A 19,771-nucleotide genomic window follows, 5' to 3' on the forward strand; every position below is an offset into this window, starting at 1 on the left:
AAGGCCAGTTTCCTTCAGATAACCCACTTTTACAAACAAGTGATGATCCCCTACAGTATCCATCTGGAAAGCAATTCCTCTGCTCTTTCCCCCAGAGCAGCAGCAATGCCAGCCTGCCCCTCACCTCCCTGCCTTGGGTTGGGAGCTCTGTACCACTCACCAGCAATTTCACTTCAAGGGGCAGCACAAAACTAACAATCCAAGTTCTGAAGATCAGAACTGTCAGGCCTGCATTCCAAAGAACAGAAACAAGAAAGGAAGAAAGGAAACAGCCTGTCTGAAAACCTGGTATTTACAGCATCCAAAAAAAGACGCTGAAAATGTTGTTTTGTGTTTGTGTACAGTACCTACTTTGACACTAGTAAAATAATTATTTATAGCAATATGCTATCAGGTCACATATCCCCAGGAGAAACTAGACAAGCAGGAAAATCTCCTAGGAGCTAATTGAGAGAACAGCTAGAAAGGCAGCTTTACTTACTGCTGCTCTCAGAAGAACACATTTCAATTCCCTGCCCTGCTTTGTGAGGACATTCCAGCGCGGGTGAATCCCGCAGCAAAGGGCCCAGCAGGCAGGAGCCATCCGTCACTCAGCACAGGCACCGCGCTGCGCTTTCAACGCACTACTGAAGCCTCAAAGGGTCCACTTATTAAGCACCAACTGTAGCTGGGGATAAAGAGATCAGAGACCAAGATTCGAGCCAAAAATAACGTAGCAAAAATTTATATATAGGTATGGGGCAAAAAATAAGTTAATAAATCTTGTATCAAGGCAGATAGTTCAGCTCTAACCATGCCTTTAGGAATGACACTGGAACAGCGACCCTGAGCCGGCAGATCCTGCAATGAACACTCACTCTGAGTGGAGTCATCCCAATCCCCCATCCCTCGAGTGACAGAGGGGGAGCTGGGCCAGCACACAGCTGGGGCAAAGGGCAAGGACGTTTTGGGGAGCAGATCACAATCACAGCAGGTGAGGGACAGCACGAGACCAGCCCTGGGGCCAGCACGGGAATAGGACTGCATCCCCTGAACTGCAGTGGGTGCCCTGTGCAGCAGGGCCACTCTCCTGCCATCAGAAACCTTTTTGTTTTGCTGATGATACATAATGTACGTATACCTTGCTATACATAAGAACTACATAAAAAGCTTTTAAAACAGTCTGACATAAAACACATCAAGAAAAAAGATAATTTACAAAACCTGCACCTTGTATTTACATTGCAGGCTAATCATGCCAGAAATAATACAATTTTAAAAAGTAATAGGACTACAGAAGAGATTAATGACTCAATCCAGACCTCTAGTTAAAATGTTTTCAAAGACAATCCTTATCTCAAAGAATCCTTGCATGCATTCAGCCGTTTCAATTACGCATTATAAGCCTTTAGCAACTCTCTGCCATGTTGATGGCAAATTTTCAAGGTGGAGTCTATGCCAACAGTGACTTTTTCTCTCCCTGAATCCAGGTCAAGGCATACACATTGTTCTGTAGTTTCAACTGGTAGAAAAACAAGTTTGTGACTGCTCCGTGCAATTATTATGCCGGCGCAAGATAATGAAAGAATGTTCTTGAGGTGGTGTGGGAAACTGCTGGTGGAGTTTGTTCTATCAAGAAACAAACCTTCCTTCACATTTATAGAGAGTATCTATAAATTTACATCAGGACTTACCAGAAGGAGGGGAATTTAATAGGGTTACTCTGCAAGTTTTTCTTATTAGTCAGTGAACTTTTTTCCTCAGTTGCTTGACTCTTAATTACATAGGCTTTTCCAGCAAGCCTTCCTCTGAGAAATGTAAGTGACCTGGTCCCACAAGCATTTCAGCTGCTCACCCAGGCATGTTTGATATACCACTTTAAAATAAACAGCACAGCCATACTCAAGGGCATGTGATACCAATATGCCACTTTTTCAGTACATGATATCGCAATCAATCACATCTTGGCATATCTCAAAATATATTTGAGCATGGGATGATATTAAAAATCCCTTAGAAGAGTTCACAAACCCAGGAGATTCCCAAGACTGAAGTGGAAAGGCAGGGAAAGGCTGTGCGCTTATCAAATCTCTTATCTGGGAAATGCTTGATTGGGTACATAACATTTGCACACAGGCACAGGCCATGAGACCAGTCTCTCTGTTCTCTGTAGAGTCACTGCCAGGCACTGAGCCCTACCAAAATATGACAAAACTGATCTACAACATTTAGTGGACTGTTGGGTAGCAGGAGAGGTGAGGAAAGAAAGCACGTAAGTGTGACATCCTTGATAAAATAAAATAATATATGTATATGTGGATTTAGCAACAGATTTCTTATTGAAGGAAAAAAAAGAAATGCATCCACACAGGCTGAGTTTTTAAGCAAAGTAAAGCAGCTGCTTTAGCAATTTACCATTACGAAGATTCAAACACCAGAGAGACAGGACAAAGGTGATGCTCCAGGCTCTCCAGTGACCTTGCCTACTGACAGCAGTATTTTCTCCCATCACAGACTGGCAGTCCATGTCGCACACTGTCCTGACCCGCCGGTGTTCACCAACGCACATAAAACGCGTCTTAAAGCTCTGCGACAGCTCCTAATGGAAGTTAAATTATTCAAGTGCCAAATGGTTTTGTCTAACTTTAGTAGCCTGAAAGTCAGTTTTTCAGCCCAAAGCTGCAAGTGTGGCGCTCCTGACCCAGGCAGCGGCTGCTGCAGCTCGGGCTGGCCCCGAACAGCTGTGCTGGCACCGTGACACAGGGAGCAGGAACAGCCCCGAGACAAAGGCAGGACAGACAGACGCTTGTTCAGGAACAATGGCAGCCTAAGCATATGTCAGAGAGGATCTCAGTCAGTCACACTGGCTCTGCCAAGTGAATAAGGAGAGGCAGAGGTGGGATTAATCTCTTTTTGAGGGCTCTCGGGTAACACATGAACTGTTTCTCTAGAGGTGCCTCACCCCAGCAGTGAATGCAGAGAACCAGCAGAGCCTCTTCGTAGATAACCAGATTCCTGACTGAGGACCCCAATTTTTTAATTTCATGTGAGTCTTCTCCCTGTGTGTGCAGCCGGGGGCCACGCTGTGTGTCACAGACCACACTGCACCCTGTCCTGCCAGCAGGGTGACCCGGGCTCCTCTCCAGCAGCATGGGAGCAGGATCATCAGGAGACAGGTTTTGTTTTGGTTGGACTTCTCACAACAAGAGAGTTTTAGTGCACACACTCAAGCAATTAGCGTGGTGTTATAATGGGTTTTATCCTCTGGCTGTACACACATTGTCTGAGAGATGCAAAAGCTGATACAATCTCGTTTAAAGGAGATATTCATAGTCATTTCAGCTATAATTTTTAAAGGAAAAGCCACCCACAGATTCGTTAGGAAAAGGAGGAAAATATTACAGCAGAGCAGCGCTCAGTCCTCTTCACTTTACTGCAATGACCAGAGCTCTCTGGAAGGCTGCTCTAAACTTACAGCACAAGGCCTGTCCCCACTAAGGAGGAATAAAACTGCAGGTCAGGAGACCTGACAGTCACAGCACCACGGGGTCTGAAAGAGAAGCAGAAGTCAGGGAAGCACCCAGAATCCCAGGATGACTCCCCAGGCAGTGAGGAAGGGCACTGAGCAGAGGAGGATCCTGCACCCACCCACCAGCTCAGAGATAAATCACACCATTTCTTGTTATCTTACCTGTGAGCTACGTTAAATACCTGCTCACCCCACGGAACTCATCAGGGCCCAAGAGACACAAACGCTGACACGTGTGGCCACCCATTCACACCAGCAGTTTGGGGACTTAAAAAAAATCCCAAAACCTGCAGTAAATCATTGCCTACAAAAAGCCCCAGTAGCTGCATCACAGAAGAATTTGAAACACTGAGGCAGAGTTGTTAGCGACAGCAGAATTTTTAGCACACAAGCATGGAAAAATAAGGTTTCATTGTTAAAAGACATTATCAAAAAGAACAGCTGTTATTTTTCGAGCTATTTAAGCACTGGATGTGCTGTTAATGATTTTCAGGTCACTATTGCTCTGTAGCAGCCTCCAGCTGGCAATACTTCAAAGATCCTAAAATGAAATATTAACAGTGGGTAAAAAAAAAAAAAAAAAAAAAATCTTTATTTTGAGAGATATGATATGAAAGCAAACTGAAAAAAGATAGCTAAGGAGATACTACTGAGCAAAACTTTGATTTCACTTGGATTTAACTTTGATTTCACTTGGATTTAACTTTGAGGCACAGAAGCCAAGTCAGACAGTTCCCTGTTCCACCCATCCTTGGGGATCTGCTGCAGGAGTTTGAGTGCTCACTCACACAACTGATCACCTGACAAGAAGACATGGGCAGGCTGATAGGGATTGATAGAAGTTGGGTGAAGGTGTTCACAGACAAAAGCAGAAACTTCTTGCACTTTTAGACACCTGGGACCTACAAAAAAATATACTCCACCTGCTAAATATTTTCTTAATATTTAGGCAAGTAAAGTAGGTTTTGCATGCAGGAATCTGCATGTGAACAACAGTTTGTGTGTGTTGGAAAGGCACTGAACAGAAAATAAGTTACTTAAGAAGATTACACAAAAAGACAATTTAATTAACTTACTACCAATGTGCATTCTCAGCATTTCACTAGGTTTTCTCAACATACTCCATGGAATACTGTAAAGTAATCAAAAAATACCCAAAGGCACTTCAAAAACCCTGTAAGTTACTCCAAATTGCCAAGTATTTCTAACACGTATCCTCGAGAGCTGGTCTTTTTAGTGGTACAGGATCGGTTCAGGGAAAGAACTGACTGAATACAAGCTAACAGATTTCATATAGAACTTTCACATGAGCCTGAAGAAAACATCCAGATTTAACTTCCACTAACATGTATTTTATGGGAAAGGGTTAAGCGACTTCAAAGGTGTGCTTCACTCCCTCCTGCTAAATGCAGACCTCTCCAGAGCTCCTTTTCCAACCATCGATGTCCTAAAAAAGCCTTTTAACGTTGGTTCTAATCACACCCTCCAGCATGTGTGCCATTATCACTTATTCTTTACAAATCAGAGCTAAAAGCAAAACTGATTACTGCAAGAAATCTGTCTCCTTGAACAAAAAGTGATTCAGAGTATCTTACTTAAAAGAAAGGAGTGAAAATTAAAGGGATACTGTTATGGTTAATATCTTTAAAAATGTTTAATTTGTCTTCCTTCATGGAAGCTTAAAATTGAAACTGCTTTCCAAATCGTATTTCCCCATTTACACAGAATTTTCTGACTATGCTTGAGACCCTTTTTATTCATTTCTCAACTGCCTATATGAACAGCTACAGTTAGTTATTACACTACACATGACATTTATTCTGATACATTTTTAATTCCATTTTTAATTCTTTTATTTTTCAGCCAATGGCATAGCTCCGTATGGTCTGTGATGTTCATAAATAAATTAATAACATGCCAAATAAACACATAAAGCTCTAGGTATTTTTGCAGTTCTTTCTTCTTTATTTTTAAAGCATATACCACTATTACATGCACATTCCTGCCCCAATTCACTGACCTCTATTCCCATTCCCACCAGCCAACCAAGAAAAACCCAGATGAGAAACCTTCTTCTCCACGTCCAACAAGCCTCCAGGCCTTGGCACAGCTCCTGGAGTATTTCTGCACCTCCAGAGCAAAGTAGGTTAATAAGGTCTCTGGTCATATCCCCGACTGATACCTCGTTTCCTGCAATAACCATCGCAGCACCTCTGTTTCACCAGCAGCTTTCCCTTGCACCTCCCATCCTCCCACCACAATCTCCCCAGGACAAGGACAGAACAAAACAACAGAAAATGGTGACTGAACTCCTTTCTGCCTCATCACTCGGGTGCAGTCACCCAGTAATCCCTGTGAAGCAGCTCGGCACCTCATCCCAATCAATGCCTCAACACTTCCCCTTCCAGGGGACATGTGCCCTATTTCAGCCATTCCTTTTTTCACCACCATCATGTCTGGCTGTTTCCTGACATAGGAGAAAATCAGAAGAGTATTCAAACCAAAGTCTACAATAAATATTTGAAACTGAGTACTTCAAAGTAATTATACTCCAGTGTTCCCTGCTTCCACCAAGGGAGATATTTGTATCTGTTGGTTAAGGATTAAGCCTCAGGACTTTGATGTATTTGTATCCATATACACAAATAAATATGTATCTATGTACGAGGCTGAGGGTACCTTTTAATTTTATGAATTACTGCTATTTATATTCATCTCCCCAAATTCTGTAGTGATGATAAAGCCATGAACAATCATCAAGACTTTTAGCTGGAAGAGACAAATCTTATTTACTGACCTCTCAAGTTTCAACTTACTCTGCCTGTTCCTTATTCTAAGGAATTCTGTATTCTACAGTAATACAGAACACAGAATTGAAACTAAGAATGCTCCATAGCTGACACTTTCTCTTCCATTCCCTTTACCAGAAATTACTTTAGATAACAGTACTTTATTTGTCTTGCACAGGCATGGATATTAGAATCACTGAATTCTAAAGTATTACTTAAATTACACACTAAGCCTGTAAGATGCTGTAATTCCCAACCCCAACACTTCACAACAGCCAAAGTAAACACTAAGCAGAGACGTCTCAATTGCTCTGCTACTGAACAAACCAAAGCAAAAGCTGAGAGCCAAAGGAGCAGCACATCTGACACAAGTTCTTTCAGCGCCGCCTCCTTCCCAGGCAACGCAGCTTTTCCCAGAACAGCAACTCAGGATCATCCTTTAGGCTGGTTGACAATGGTGGTAAAAGGCCCAACCACATTAACAGCTGTGTCCTTGTAGCTATACACAAGGCATTTCACATCAGCTTTTCCAAGGCTTCCACTGCACATTTTACTCATGTAAATTATTGCAAACTGCTGCAATTTTTTTTCTATGTAAAGATTTCTATGTGCTCAACCCTGCCCAGTCATTCCTTCTCTGAATTACTGTAGGAACAGAAGTGACACGTCAAAACACAAGTGTGAAATAAATAAATTTATAACCTCTACAGTCCAAAAGTCTAGAAGATGTCTCAGATGGTCTATTTTTGGAACATGAAAGAAGTGCTTTACATTTTAGTACATGTTAATGGAGATTTAAGAAAGACCCACAGCCTTGCAAAAAAGAAGGGGAAAAAAAGTAAAAATCAGTCTTCTGTTTATTACCAGGGCGTTTAAAGACACATCAGTCTCCCATTACCATGGACCAGTGAAGTGAATGATCCTCTGTCACATACCATCAAGTCTCACGGTGCTGTAAAAATTCCACCTATTTCCTTGACAGTCTCAATTACACTGGAGCCATAACCACTCCTTTTCAATAGATTCAAAAGGCAATTTCAGAAATCCGGGGACATTAGAGCGACACACTAAAGTGGAGAGGTGAACAGCACCTTTGAGTGAACAGCCTGCTGAGAGTGGCACAAGACTGCTTAAAATTCTTTCGTGTCTGCAACAGCAGAACATGTAACCAATGAATTTCTATGAGATGTCATTTGGTTACTACTCAAATGTCTGAAATACTGTAAAATTTGCAAAATCTAAATTTTCAGGTAAGCCAGCCAGCCCTGTTCATGTCTTGGTGCCGGGGCCAGGTGACCTGTACCAGGTGCTAGAGGCAGCACAGCTCCAGTGATCCTCAACCTTTTCCCGTTTCTAAAGCTCACCCACAAAATGTCATCCTAAGGAACTGTTTAAAATATTACAAGATCTTCAAGGAAAATGTGTCTCTCCCTCTTCCCACCAGAAGAAAACCAGCCTGAATTGTTATACACCAAATTAACTGACATCCTACAGTGCAGTTGGTTTGGTTTCATAACTCCATCCACAGAAATGCTGAGGTCTGACCTGCAGGACTCCCTCCTGACCTCCAAATTTCACAGCTGTATTTAGCTTCAAGTGACTTCCATCAACTGACATGAAAATCCTAATATATGTTTCTCTATTCTGAGTCTGTCAAAAACCTTGTGATAACAGATGGAATCACTACCATGGGTGCAATTCCAGGGGAATGAAATTAATGACTCTAAAATACTTCAAACCCAAAGTTTAAACAATAGTTCAGGATGAAATAAAATTATTACAGAAGAATTCCCTTTACTGGGTCATATGGTAAGAGACAAAATCTCCTTGGGAACAACTGTGGGAGTGATGATATATACATTTAATATTCAAATTACCAAACACCTGTCAGTTCTCAAGGTTTTAGATGAGGTTTCAGATGAGTAAACAGTAGCTTAAAAATTGTACGGTGACATGCCCAAGACAGAGATCAGAAAAAAAGCCACAAGTAGGTCAAAGCTGGTCCTGATTCTGTCAACATTCACCTACTTTTCCTCAATTGCTTCAGAAAACAATAAGCAATCCAAATCTAAAGAACATAAATGCTTTGTTTCTTCATCAGGGGCAGAAGGGAAGCTGCAGCTCAGCTTACGGGCTTGGGTGAGGATGTGAATGAATGCCCTGCCGGCAAAAGCACGGTGGAAGTCCTTAATCCTGACTTTTCAAGTGCAATCAATGAGCAAATATGCTCAGAAAAGCACTTTGATACCTTGAGGTATCTATAATAATTGAAAAAACAAATAAAAGGCACTTTCCACTTTATAATTAAAAATTGCTTTTAGTTAAGCTCTTAGGTAGAACTCTTACTGTCTTCAATTAAATCAAGTGATCCATGGTAACAGATTTTTTAAAATACATTTTCACCTCTCAGTGCAGCTGTAGGACATTCTCTTTTAGCAGAGTGGTGCAGAAAGACTGCCAGAACGCAGGATCTGGGCTGGTCTTGCTTTAGTCACTGACACAGAAGGATTCCCCAGCACACACAGACACTCCCCTCTCCACAAACAGTCTGGATCCACAAGGAGAAGATAAAATTCTTTCTCTGCCAAATCATAAATGGCAACTTCTAACGGCTTTTAGATTTAAACCTGAAGAGGATTCTAGCAGGTCCTAATTTTACATCCTTTCCAGTTCACGATGTGAATATTCACTGGTGAAGCAGCACTACAGAGCACTAGTGATACAGGTCACTGTTCCTTTAAATTAACAGCAATTATTTTATGGGAGCTTCTACCCCCAACAACTTGAATTTAGACATAAAAATAAAGTAGATGCTAGTCATTACTCACTGCTATTTCACTTTAAAAGCTGGGCATTATTTTTATACAAGCCTTGGTTGGTTCTGTGTTTGGTAGTTGGGGTTTTTTCATTTCCATATGCTGAACTACAGGAAAACATAAAGCTCTAAACCCCACTGTTCTTTACCTGTACATTATCTTAACAACGGCAGCTCTGAGCACACTGACTTAGAAGACACGTGCCCTTGACAAAACTAAATCAGATCTTAATTTTTGGGTCCATTCCTATCTGTTCTGATACATCCATGCAATTGAAATAGGAGCTGTGACCTGAAAAATGTGAATTGATAGGGACACTCCCCACTTTTGTTAAAAAACAGAAATGGTATCTCAATTCTTCTTGCATTGTTTTGACTGTACTTATCCTGCTTTTTTTTTCAAATGTACACGCAGAGCCAAGAGCAGGTTTGAGCTGCCCCTCTCGTGCTGGGACCCCCCTGCACACAGCCCACGCCTGTGACCTTGGGCAGGGCTGCCCTGTGCACGTTCATGTGAGGAACAGCACGGCTCCCCATGACCTATCTGATCCACAGCCCTTCCGTCAGCCAGAACAATAACAAAAAGAGCTATTTTGCTTCATCATCCCACGAGCTACAAATCAACATCAAGGAGGTCTGGTCTAGAGAACTTCAAACGCATCAGGAAGAACACAGGACAGCCAGAAAGCACTGAGAGACTCAGGAAATTCTTTTCTTCAGTTTACCAAGAACGCTAGCCTAGGAATTGATAAAATTAAGAAAGATGGATGGCAAGCAGCCTGGAAATAATAATGCCTTCTCTTCCTTGTCCCAAAAAGAAATCTCCCTTCCAAATACATGCTCTGAACGAGCCAAGCAGAACTTACAGAAACATCCAAAGAGAAGTTATACTGCAAGATGAGAACAGCCTTTAAACAATGCTTTTGTCCTGTCACTATTCAATCTCTGGGGGGAAACAGCTCTAATTGAGGCCTTTCAAACAGTCTCACACGGGCTGCCAAGGGCCTTTAAAAACGAAGGCAGGAGGAAGCCAAACAGGTCCCCAGTTAAAAGGCAGAGACACACTTGTGCTCAGAAGCCAGTGACCTGCAGCTCTACTCCAGACAGGAGCGCCCTACATCAATCAACCGGTTCAAAATGGACTGGGAGAGAACTTTTTCCGTATTTCCTATAGTATACCTTAACCCATTAGGAACCAAAATAGCTAAGGCTGGATAGAATGGCTTTCAGTGAAACCAAGGCCCGTGGCCCAGAGCGTGTGCCAGGCTCCCCTCCCCGACCCACACGAGTGCCAGCACACACCTCAGCAACTGTGCACAGGAAGAACACTGCTCATTGCTGAAAGCTGCTATTGCCTTTATGGAGTCAGTTCTGCTATTCACAGACAAGTAATCTTCAATAGTTACACGAATTTATATTAGATAAAACAATAAAATGCATTACCTACAACAGCAAACCCCACACACACTGCCAAGGGAGAGTCAGTCACTCTTCAGAAAACAGTCACAATAACATAGATCAAAGCCTGAATAACTGTTTGGCCACCAGCTCAATACCATCCCCAGCTTCACTGGTCCCATTAAGCAAAGGCTCTACCCTGACACCACTTAGGCTGCAAAATTAAGAAAACCCTAAGAGCACCGCCTGGTGGTACCCGGATAATAGAGACAAACTGCCATGAACCAGGAACAGACTGAGGATTAAAATTTGCAATAGCACCATTCCAAAAGGACATGGAAACTGAAACACCAGTTTCTCAGGTGATTTTTTTTTTTTTTTTTTTTATTTTTTGCAACTATTAAAGTGTATTTTCCTGTAAAAGAGAATAGTGGTAAGAAAATCCTCCTCTAGAGTCCAAGGATTACTACAGTTCCCAGTATATTCACTTTTCCACAAAATTTCCTGTAAGAGTTCTTGAGCAGAATGCTCTGAAAAACCTCTTCTTTTTTTGAATTCCACATAAATACCGTCACATCATGTTCTAAGAAAATTAAAGAAATAAGAGAATATCCATTCTTCAAAATGATTCTGCTATAACCATTCTGGCGTTATATCCAACAGCATAGAGAGCATAAAAATTCCATTCACACATAAATGCTTCCAAGCCTTTATAGAAAAACACCACATCAAGAAATTAAAGAATGATACTACCAGGACACACTGATTCTGCCTCAGCCCTCAAGATTAAAGCTCAAATTCTTACTAAGCACTTTTAAAGACTGTACATGGCCATGTTCCAGAGCTGTAGCCATGGAAGTTGTTTCATATCAAGGCTGGTATAAGTCTGCCTTCGTTTATCCATCACAATTGCATAAGAAAAGATGATGCAGCTTTAAATACTGAAATGAAGCCCAGATTATTCTGGTAGGTTTGGTTTATTGTTCTGGTGGGTTTGGAGCACCATTTTGGTACCTGGCTGTCCTCCTCCCCTGCAGCTTTCCACCCTCCTGTCCCCTCTCAGGGCTGTACCTGCTGGCACACACCAGCCTGAACTGCACCACGTGCTCTGCACTCACTTCACACACCTGAGTTCACCTGAACATGACTGGCATTTTTCCACAATTGCTGAAACCCCCCCAGGCAATTTGTAGCAAAATTAGGGAACTGTGAACATAGAAAACTGAGCTGACAATTTCACTGATCGAGGCTCTCAGCAGACTCACAAGGCAAAATTGAACCTTACAAGTATCAGCACCTCAACGATTTTAAGGCATTTGTGACCACGGGCAAGCGGGGGATTTCCCCAGACGAGACTCAGTTCTGTGATCTACATGCTGGAATCACAAGTATTCATACATTTTGCACCCAGAGGCTGCAGCCCATCCACGTGCCCACAGGACACACCAAGAAAGCCATGTGTTTCTATAGAGATGATGACTTTGCTCTTTCCCATGTTCCTCCTACAATGCACTATGGATGGAGCTCCAGTGATTTCCACAGGGAAGTGTTATTTATTTTCTACAATTTACCCCTCGTCTCCAAACACTACTGTCCCATTTAAGCAAGCTGTTGATAAGCTACACTTCATACCAAGTACTACAGACAATAGCAGAAAATAAGAAAAACGGGCAGAAGTGATGAAAAAGACAGTCAGAACACAGTGGGGAAAATAAAAAGTAAAGAAAATATATAACCTATGTTATTAGAAAAAAAAAAATTACTGCTACAACAACATTCGCTTTTATAACCCTTCTGAGATAGGTAATTGCTATGGTTTGTACCACCTGTAGCTACCGCCCATTCCCTGCCCATCCCATCCACTTTTTCCCTGTTACTGCTGATTATGAACAAATACTATCATCAATACATAAATGCATTAACCCCAGAAGCCTCTATCCTTTTCATACATGTTTGTACTTGCCTGCCATCTGCCACTTTGATTTAAGCATCTCCTACTTTACTCAGAGGTCTTTTACAAAACAGGGTGCAGTAGCTACTCTGACTACCAGTAAGGCAAAACTTACAGCATCTACTATGAGATTTTCTAGCACTTAAAGCTCTTTGTGGATTTTTAACATGCCTTTTAAAAAACATCACCAATTATATTAATGAACACCAATTCTACTTAAGCAAACTCTACACACCTTTGAGCCAGCTTTTCTCATATGAACAGCTGCACATTACCTACCCCAGACCAGAAGGCAGAACTTTCCAGAGGATTAAAGATACATGAGACCCAGATACAACCATTACAAGTCATCAAAAACCACTTCAAACATATCCCAAAGGCTTCCTCTACTTTACCTGCCCAAAGCTATTCTTTCTATCCCATTGTTCCCCGAGAAATGAAGCAACCCAGGCACAGCCAGCAGCCTCCCCCCAGACCCTGTCACAGCCTTTATCTGCTGCTCTGGGGGATCCCACACACCTTCACCCCTCAAAACACCAATAGCTTCTGGTTTGGATTAGGGAATTCAACAACTTAAAGACCCTCTTAAAAGAGATGAAAGAGGGGAAGAGAGGAAAAGAACATCTGAAATATGTCTTCTGGAAAATCAATATTAGACTGCAGATCCAGTCACAAGCTGTAACATTTGCAGAATTCAGAGGAAAAAAGAAAAACTACTGAATGCTACCAGGATATAACTGGATTATCAGCATCCAGTCCTGTGTGAATACAAACAACATCAAGGTCTGCAGGTGCTGCAAAGCCACTTGCATTTCAAGTGACCTGTGAAACGCCGACCTTGGCATAATTTACAGTGGACTAATTTATCCCAAACGGTCCTTCCCCCAACTTCAAGAAAAAAAATGTTATTCACATTCCTTCTTTCTTGCATCATCTTACAAGACAAAAATGAACAGTCTCGTATATTACTTGGATAGAATTTCATCTAATCCCAATGCCTAATTTCAATGCAAAGAGTTATTACATCCATTTCATTTAATTCACTTCATTTGGGAAACAGTCATTTAAACGTTAACAGATTTTTTTCTTTTCAGGAAATTTGAAAAAAACCCCCAACCACTCAAACACATAAAGCTTTGCAGAATTTCTCATATAGAAAAACCTGAATAGGGTCATTGTTTTACTACATTTCTTCACAAACAGGGTCAGAATCCAATTTAGATAAAGCACTCTTATAAAAAATACTGACATAGGGGTCCAAGATGATCACCTGCAGCTCCCTCCATTGTGATGGTGAATGTGAAAGCCAATCCCACTCTGCTCTGTGCCCATCGCCAGTGCTGCCTCCTTTGCCTTAGGCATCCTCATGGTTCCCTCCAATAACTGGATAAAAATGACTTGGCCTCTTTCTTATGAAATCATTGTCTATCTGCATCAGGCACCCGAGACAACAGCAAAAATCGCTGAAGTAGAACACAAAGAGCAGAAAACTATCGTGGTTTGAGCCCCACAGAGCTGCACCACGGCAACGTGGGGAGACATACACCCAGTCCCAACACCCCTTCTCCTTCTTCCCCCTGCTCTGGGCACTGGGCACGATGCCACAGGGTCTGGAACACCCCTTGGCCCTGAGGGATCGAGCTCCTCATGTCTTGTGCACCCCAGCCCTCTCACTGTGGGGTGGGGTGAGGAGCAGAACAGCGTCAGCACTGCTCAGCAATAACAAAAAAGTCACTTTAGACTAACACAAAATGTCACATTAAATAGTTTAAAACAAACAATTGTCAACCTAAATGTTAATTAACAGGGAATATTTCCTGATGGTCAAGTACTGTCTTCTGCTAACAGGTGAGGTTTGAGGGACTGGAAAAAGATGATATAGACAGCTTTAACTTTAGAAAAAACCTCTCCCACCAAAAATCTTAATGGATTTCATAAAAGAAGTGTCCAGAGTTCAACTTTTCCTAAACTTTCCCTGCTTACCAGCCTAGGCATCATTAATAGTATTAACTATGCAAGACATCATTGTGGTTTTCAGCAGTATCAGACAGCAGAAGGAGAACTTCTCCTGCCACTTTCCGAACTCTGCTGAACCTCTAACACCTTTTTCTTCTTAATATACATTCTAGCAATTTTGCCCCAAACTCATTATCCCCATTGCATCCTTGCTCAGCAGGACACATTCCTTTAAAGGAATGGGAGATCATCGGTTTATCCTGGAAACGTCTTTCCTGCTGCTGTGCTTAGTATCAGTACTGGGATAAAACCCTCTTAAAATAGTTCCAGTGTGCAGGCAACAATCCACTGTATGCAATATTCTTTTGGGTTTTATGGAGCAATGACTTTGGTGTTTTCAGGCTTTTGCAGGCCAGGAATGAACAGCAGATTTAGGCTAAATTATTTCTGCCCTTAAAGTTATGGCAGCCTGAACATGATGTCCTGTTCAACAACACCAACAGCCAAACTGTTTTGTACATTGTACTGTCATGTGACCTCCTGAATAAAAAGGATTAGAAGCAAGTACATTAACCCCCACACACAATTTCAAATGGGGTAAATCAGGAATTAAAAAAAAATATTAATTCAAATACTTTTTTCTGTTGTCACTTGTAACAGCTCTTCCACAGAGATGCCTTTTAACATGGATTTGACATTATTAAGACAGATTGCTTGGTTCCACAACCTTTGATGAACGACAGTAACTTTTCAAAATTAAGAGACGCACGTAAGACAAACAGAATTCCCCCACACCTTACATTCCTATCCCACTGGAGTGGACACCTCCACGCCAACAGGACATTTCCACAACATTTCAGCAGCAGTGTTACCACCTTGAACCAGCAACAGTAGTCATTATTCCCTATCTCCCTCCCACAGCTGCAGAGCCTCTTCACTGATCCAGGAATCCTGCACAGAAACAGCACAAGCATCTCTTGCAGAGGAACAGAGGCTTCACCCCTCACTCCAAACCTACCAGCCTTGGCAGGTTCAGTCGATACATTTTTTTATTATCATTATTATTATTTTAGGAATCCCACCAGATGGCAGCAGCATGTCTCCCCAGCAAAACTGGGAGCACTTCTCCAAAGGACAGCTCCTTATTCTCGGAACAGACACAAGACTTCCAAAACTCAGCCCCACTCAGTCTGAACCACAGGGCACAGACAGAGCTTGTCTCTGACACTAAAATCTGGATTTTTTTTTTCAGCACTTTAGGAACAAGAAAGCAGGGAACACTCCAAGAGCAAATTGCTCTGGTTTTGGCAAATGAGGAATGTGACCGGGTTTGTGGCAATTCACCAAACCAGAGTGTGGGGAAGCAAACCTGCAGGACGTGGGAAGGTCCTGCACACCTGTCCCTGCTTCAGCAACACACTCCCCATCCCAGCTCAGCAGGCAGAGCAGATGCTGTGCCAGGGACAGCTGATCTCCACAGAAGTGGTGCCCAGCTGAGCGAGGACACAGCCTGTCTGCACAGACACCAGTGGCAGCAGCACCCACCCGCAGGAGTTAAAAATGAAAGTGCTGAAGCACAAGGCTTTGGCTCTTCACGAGTGAAAAACTCCAGGAGCACATTAGCTACCCCGAAACATCATCGAGTACCAGACAAATGAACTAATGACAAATGCTAATTCAACTGCCAAGAGAAAATCTCTCTCGGTGAGGTAACGGGAAGTGCAAGACCACACACTGATTGCTCGTGTGACGCACTGAACTGAGCCGCAGGTCAGCTGTACCTTCCAAACAAAGCAGTGACACATCCGAGTAGAAGATGAAAGACTTCTGCAAATATTCCAGCTGTCTATGCAATAACATCCATTTCCCTCAGAAGCAGTGATAGAAACTTTTCAGTTACCTATTAGCACAAATAACGCTCCGACAAGATACTGAGAAACAACAGAATCCTCCTTCCAAAGTCGCTCAGGCTTTGTGAATTCTGTGTCACGCTTAGACCCAAGTGTACATCGCTCACATCCAAGTCACCTCAAACTATAAAAACCCAAGTCAGTGTTTATGTATCGCACGTAGCTAAAACTCAATTACATGGGCATTTTTCCACATTTTGAATGAAACTAAAATTCAGTTTAATTATTGCTTACAGACTCTTAAATCCAGCCTGCACTCACCAGCAGAAGTTGTTTTGAAATGCCAAAAGCCGAGCAGTGACCACTGAATTCAAACACACGTGAGCAAAGAGGAACTCCCTCCCACCAATGACATCCTCAGTTGGTGCAGCCCCAGCTCTGCCGGAGGGATCCCAGCTCCCAGCTTCTGCTTTTAGGTAACACGCTCCCCCTTTGTTGTTTTCTCTTTCCCAAGCTGTTGTTACCCCAAAGCAAAGCTGTAGTTGAAGCTCTGCAGGCATGGGCCCCCAGGGGCAGGTCCTTCAGGGCGGCCGCAGGTGCGTGGCCGAGGGCTTGGGATGGGCGGATGCTTTTGGCACTCTTTCCTACCTGCTGTCAGCCAGACCCTTCCCTCTACACTTCCTTTTTCCCCTCAGCACTCTTAATGATATTATATTTAAATATGCAAGCTTGACCTTTCATTCTACTGAATATTGTGGAAGCAGATCTCTCTTGCACCTTGTTTTTGGTGAATAAAACTGGGAAAATAAAGACCTGGGAAACGCACAGGCAAACAAAACACCGGTAAAAAGGGCTGATCTTACATAACAACATACATTTAAGCAAAGACTGTGACAAATTAAGTTATAAAAACTCCATACTTTAAAAAATATACAAACGGATGGAAATACCTTTAGATAATTTTTCACAGCAGATTCCTTGTCAGTTTTTCATTCTTTTACACCCACTTTTTAATGCTGTACCACAGCCAGAGCACAGCAGTGCCGACTGCACAACAGCTCCCCTCCGACTGGGAGAACTCAGCATTTAAATTAACTCCCCAGCTCTGAGGGAAGGCACACAAGAGCAACCACAACACTGACCTGCACCTCGCTCTTGCAGATGCCTCAGCCTTCTCAGAAAGCACCATTTTGGTACCAACACTGGGCTGGTAATGCGTGGCCAGCTTGAAGGGCTGGGCTGCAGGGAGAAGGGGTTTTGCTCTCCTGAGGCCTGCCCTGCTGAGCCCTCTGCCTCCGTACGCTGGCACAGATTGTGACCCGGTCACTGCTCTCAGTGAAGCCGCAGCTCAGCCAGTGCCTAAAGCAGAACTCCGGGGCACCCCAGAGGCTCGGCTGGGAACGCTGCAGAGGGCTGAGACACCACACACAGCTGCACGCTGCAAACTTTGCATTCGTGCTGCAGGAAGTGCACTGCAACACGCCTGCTCTCCACAACACCCCCTGCCAGCCTTCGTGCTTCCCAGGCACAGCTGAGAATAGGGCACACTAACAAACATTTACACACAAATATATATATGTATATATATATATAAACTGCTGCCAGTTTTGTGTCAGTGCTCCTGAAGGGCAGTAATTACATACATGGCTCTAAGGTAGTCACAAAATGCATTAGAAGAGATTCCACTCTGCTGACAGACTCCTCTGAAATGCGGCTGGGGGATAAAAGGGCCGGAGGCAGCGCTACAGTGAGGCAGGAAATCCCATTTCCATTTTTGAGAGGGGAGCAAAGTTCAGCTGTGCTGTTTTAAGCAGCACACAGCACCACCGCGGGTCAAACCGCCGCGAGACAAAGATCTTGACAGGTGACTGCACAAGGAAGACATTTTCATACGCTTTTAATTTCTGACTCTTAAGCCAGGTCAAAATGAATATTCTAATGCTCATTTGTTAACCTGAAATTTTAGGAAGCATAGCTTAGCTGCACAGATGCACACTCTAATTAAAGGTACAGAAAGGGCATAAACAAGCTGCATTGTCTCAGAAAAGAACGGCGGGGTGGGCTCTTAGTCAGAGGTGGCTCCTCACCACTGGGAGCCTTGTTCTGCCAACGCAAACAAGCGAAGCAACTTTCTAAGAACAGAGAAGAACCAGCAAAAAAACTCATAGTAAGCAGCTCTCTTGTATTCTGATTCCAATGACAAAAACAAGGATGAGTTATGATCAGGTAAAGAATGACAAGGAGAAATTGGTTCATTTTTGTCTCTACTCACCAGACAACACCAAAGGCTCCGTATCCGATGGGTCTGTCCGGCTCAATGTCCAGTTGCTGCTGTGGATGTTGTGAGTGCTGATGATGGTGCGCTTTGACTGCAGCAGCTGCTGCAGCCTGTACCTGAGCTGGGGCTGCTGCAGCCGGTCCGGGGGCCTGGCCCGGGGCCGGGGATGGGAAGTACGGCTGCTGCTGCCCTGGGTTCAACATCGCGGCGGCGGCGGCCGCGGCTGCGGCGGCCGCGGCGGCCGAGGAGGCATGCTGCTGCACGGGGTGCACCGCGGCGGCCGAGCCGGCGTGCAGGTGGTGCTGAGCGTGGTGGTGGTGATGGAGGTGAGGAGGAGGGAGGTGAGGAAGGTGGTGGTGATGGTGGTGGTGGTGACCTGCTGCTGCCGCAGACGTACCGCCATTGTAAGCCGCCATCATTTTTGCGTTGGCTGTTGTGCCACAAAGAGACATTCAAAAAAATGCCCTTTGATTGGATAACAACTGGGTCAAGCTGTCATTTGGCCATAAAAATTAAATCTGCTACACTTTAAAAGAAGTTGGGTTTCATCATACACAGCCCACCTTTAAAAACATGGAGCTCCACTGGCCTTATCTCCTCGCGAAGCCAAACAACTCGGGGAGTCTCTTCATGTGTGCGGGCGCCAACCCCTTCCCCAGCATCCAGCCGGGCTTGGCTACTCCAACTCCATCCTTGGGCAGCTGGGGTGGGGCTGGGGTGGGTTTTTTCCTTCACTTTTGGTTTTTTTGTTGTTTTTCTTGTTATAAAAATTAAACACCGTGATCAATCCCCCTTCCCTCCGGAGGGAGGGCTCGGAGCCTCTGCCCTGAACACCCCGCGAGGGCTGGCCAGCCTAGCCCTGCCATTCCCACACCCTCTCCATGTGTCCCCCGAACCTCCCTGAGCCCGGGCACCTCCTACATCGCTCCCTCCTTCCAGACACCTGCTCCCTCCTTCCAGGCACCTGCTCCCTCACAGCAGCAACAACTCGGGAGTTTGCAACTTTTCCTTGAAGGCCTGAAACACACACAAGGACCCAGAGAAAGTGAAGGGGGGGGGGGGGGGCCGCAGGGTGAGGAGAGGGGGGCGATGGGGGATAGAAGAAGATCAAAACAGAAAGAGGAAGGGAAGGGCCGGGGCAGGACACGGATCCCGGGGCGGCGAAGGAGGGGGGAAAGTGGCAAATGAATGACGGGGCGGCGCGGGGCCGGGGAGGGGACGCGGGG

General features: G+C 43.9%; 1 protein-coding gene across 3 annotated transcripts in view; it reads right to left on the bottom strand.

Annotated features, from left to right (window-relative positions):
* The window catches only part of NLK (nemo like kinase), a 38,295-nt gene that overhangs the window by 17,861 nt on the left and 663 nt on the right, over positions 1-19,771 (bottom strand). For 2 of the 3 annotated variants that reach the window (XM_048324222.1, XM_048324221.1), the window contains exon 2: positions 18,540-19,562. In XM_048324222.1, coding sequence (XP_048180179.1) covers positions 18,540-18,997 — 458 coding nt within the window. In that variant the 5' untranslated portion in view covers positions 18,998-19,562. Of the gene's footprint in view, positions 1-18,539; positions 19,626-19,771 lie in introns of those variants that run through there. The other variant, XM_048324223.1, reaches the window with a different exon arrangement.

Source organism: Corvus hawaiiensis, chromosome 20 (genome assembly GCF_020740725.1).
Source record: "Corvus hawaiiensis isolate bCorHaw1 chromosome 20, bCorHaw1.pri.cur, whole genome shotgun sequence".
NCBI classification, from domain to species: domain Eukaryota; kingdom Metazoa; phylum Chordata; class Aves; order Passeriformes; family Corvidae; genus Corvus; species Corvus hawaiiensis.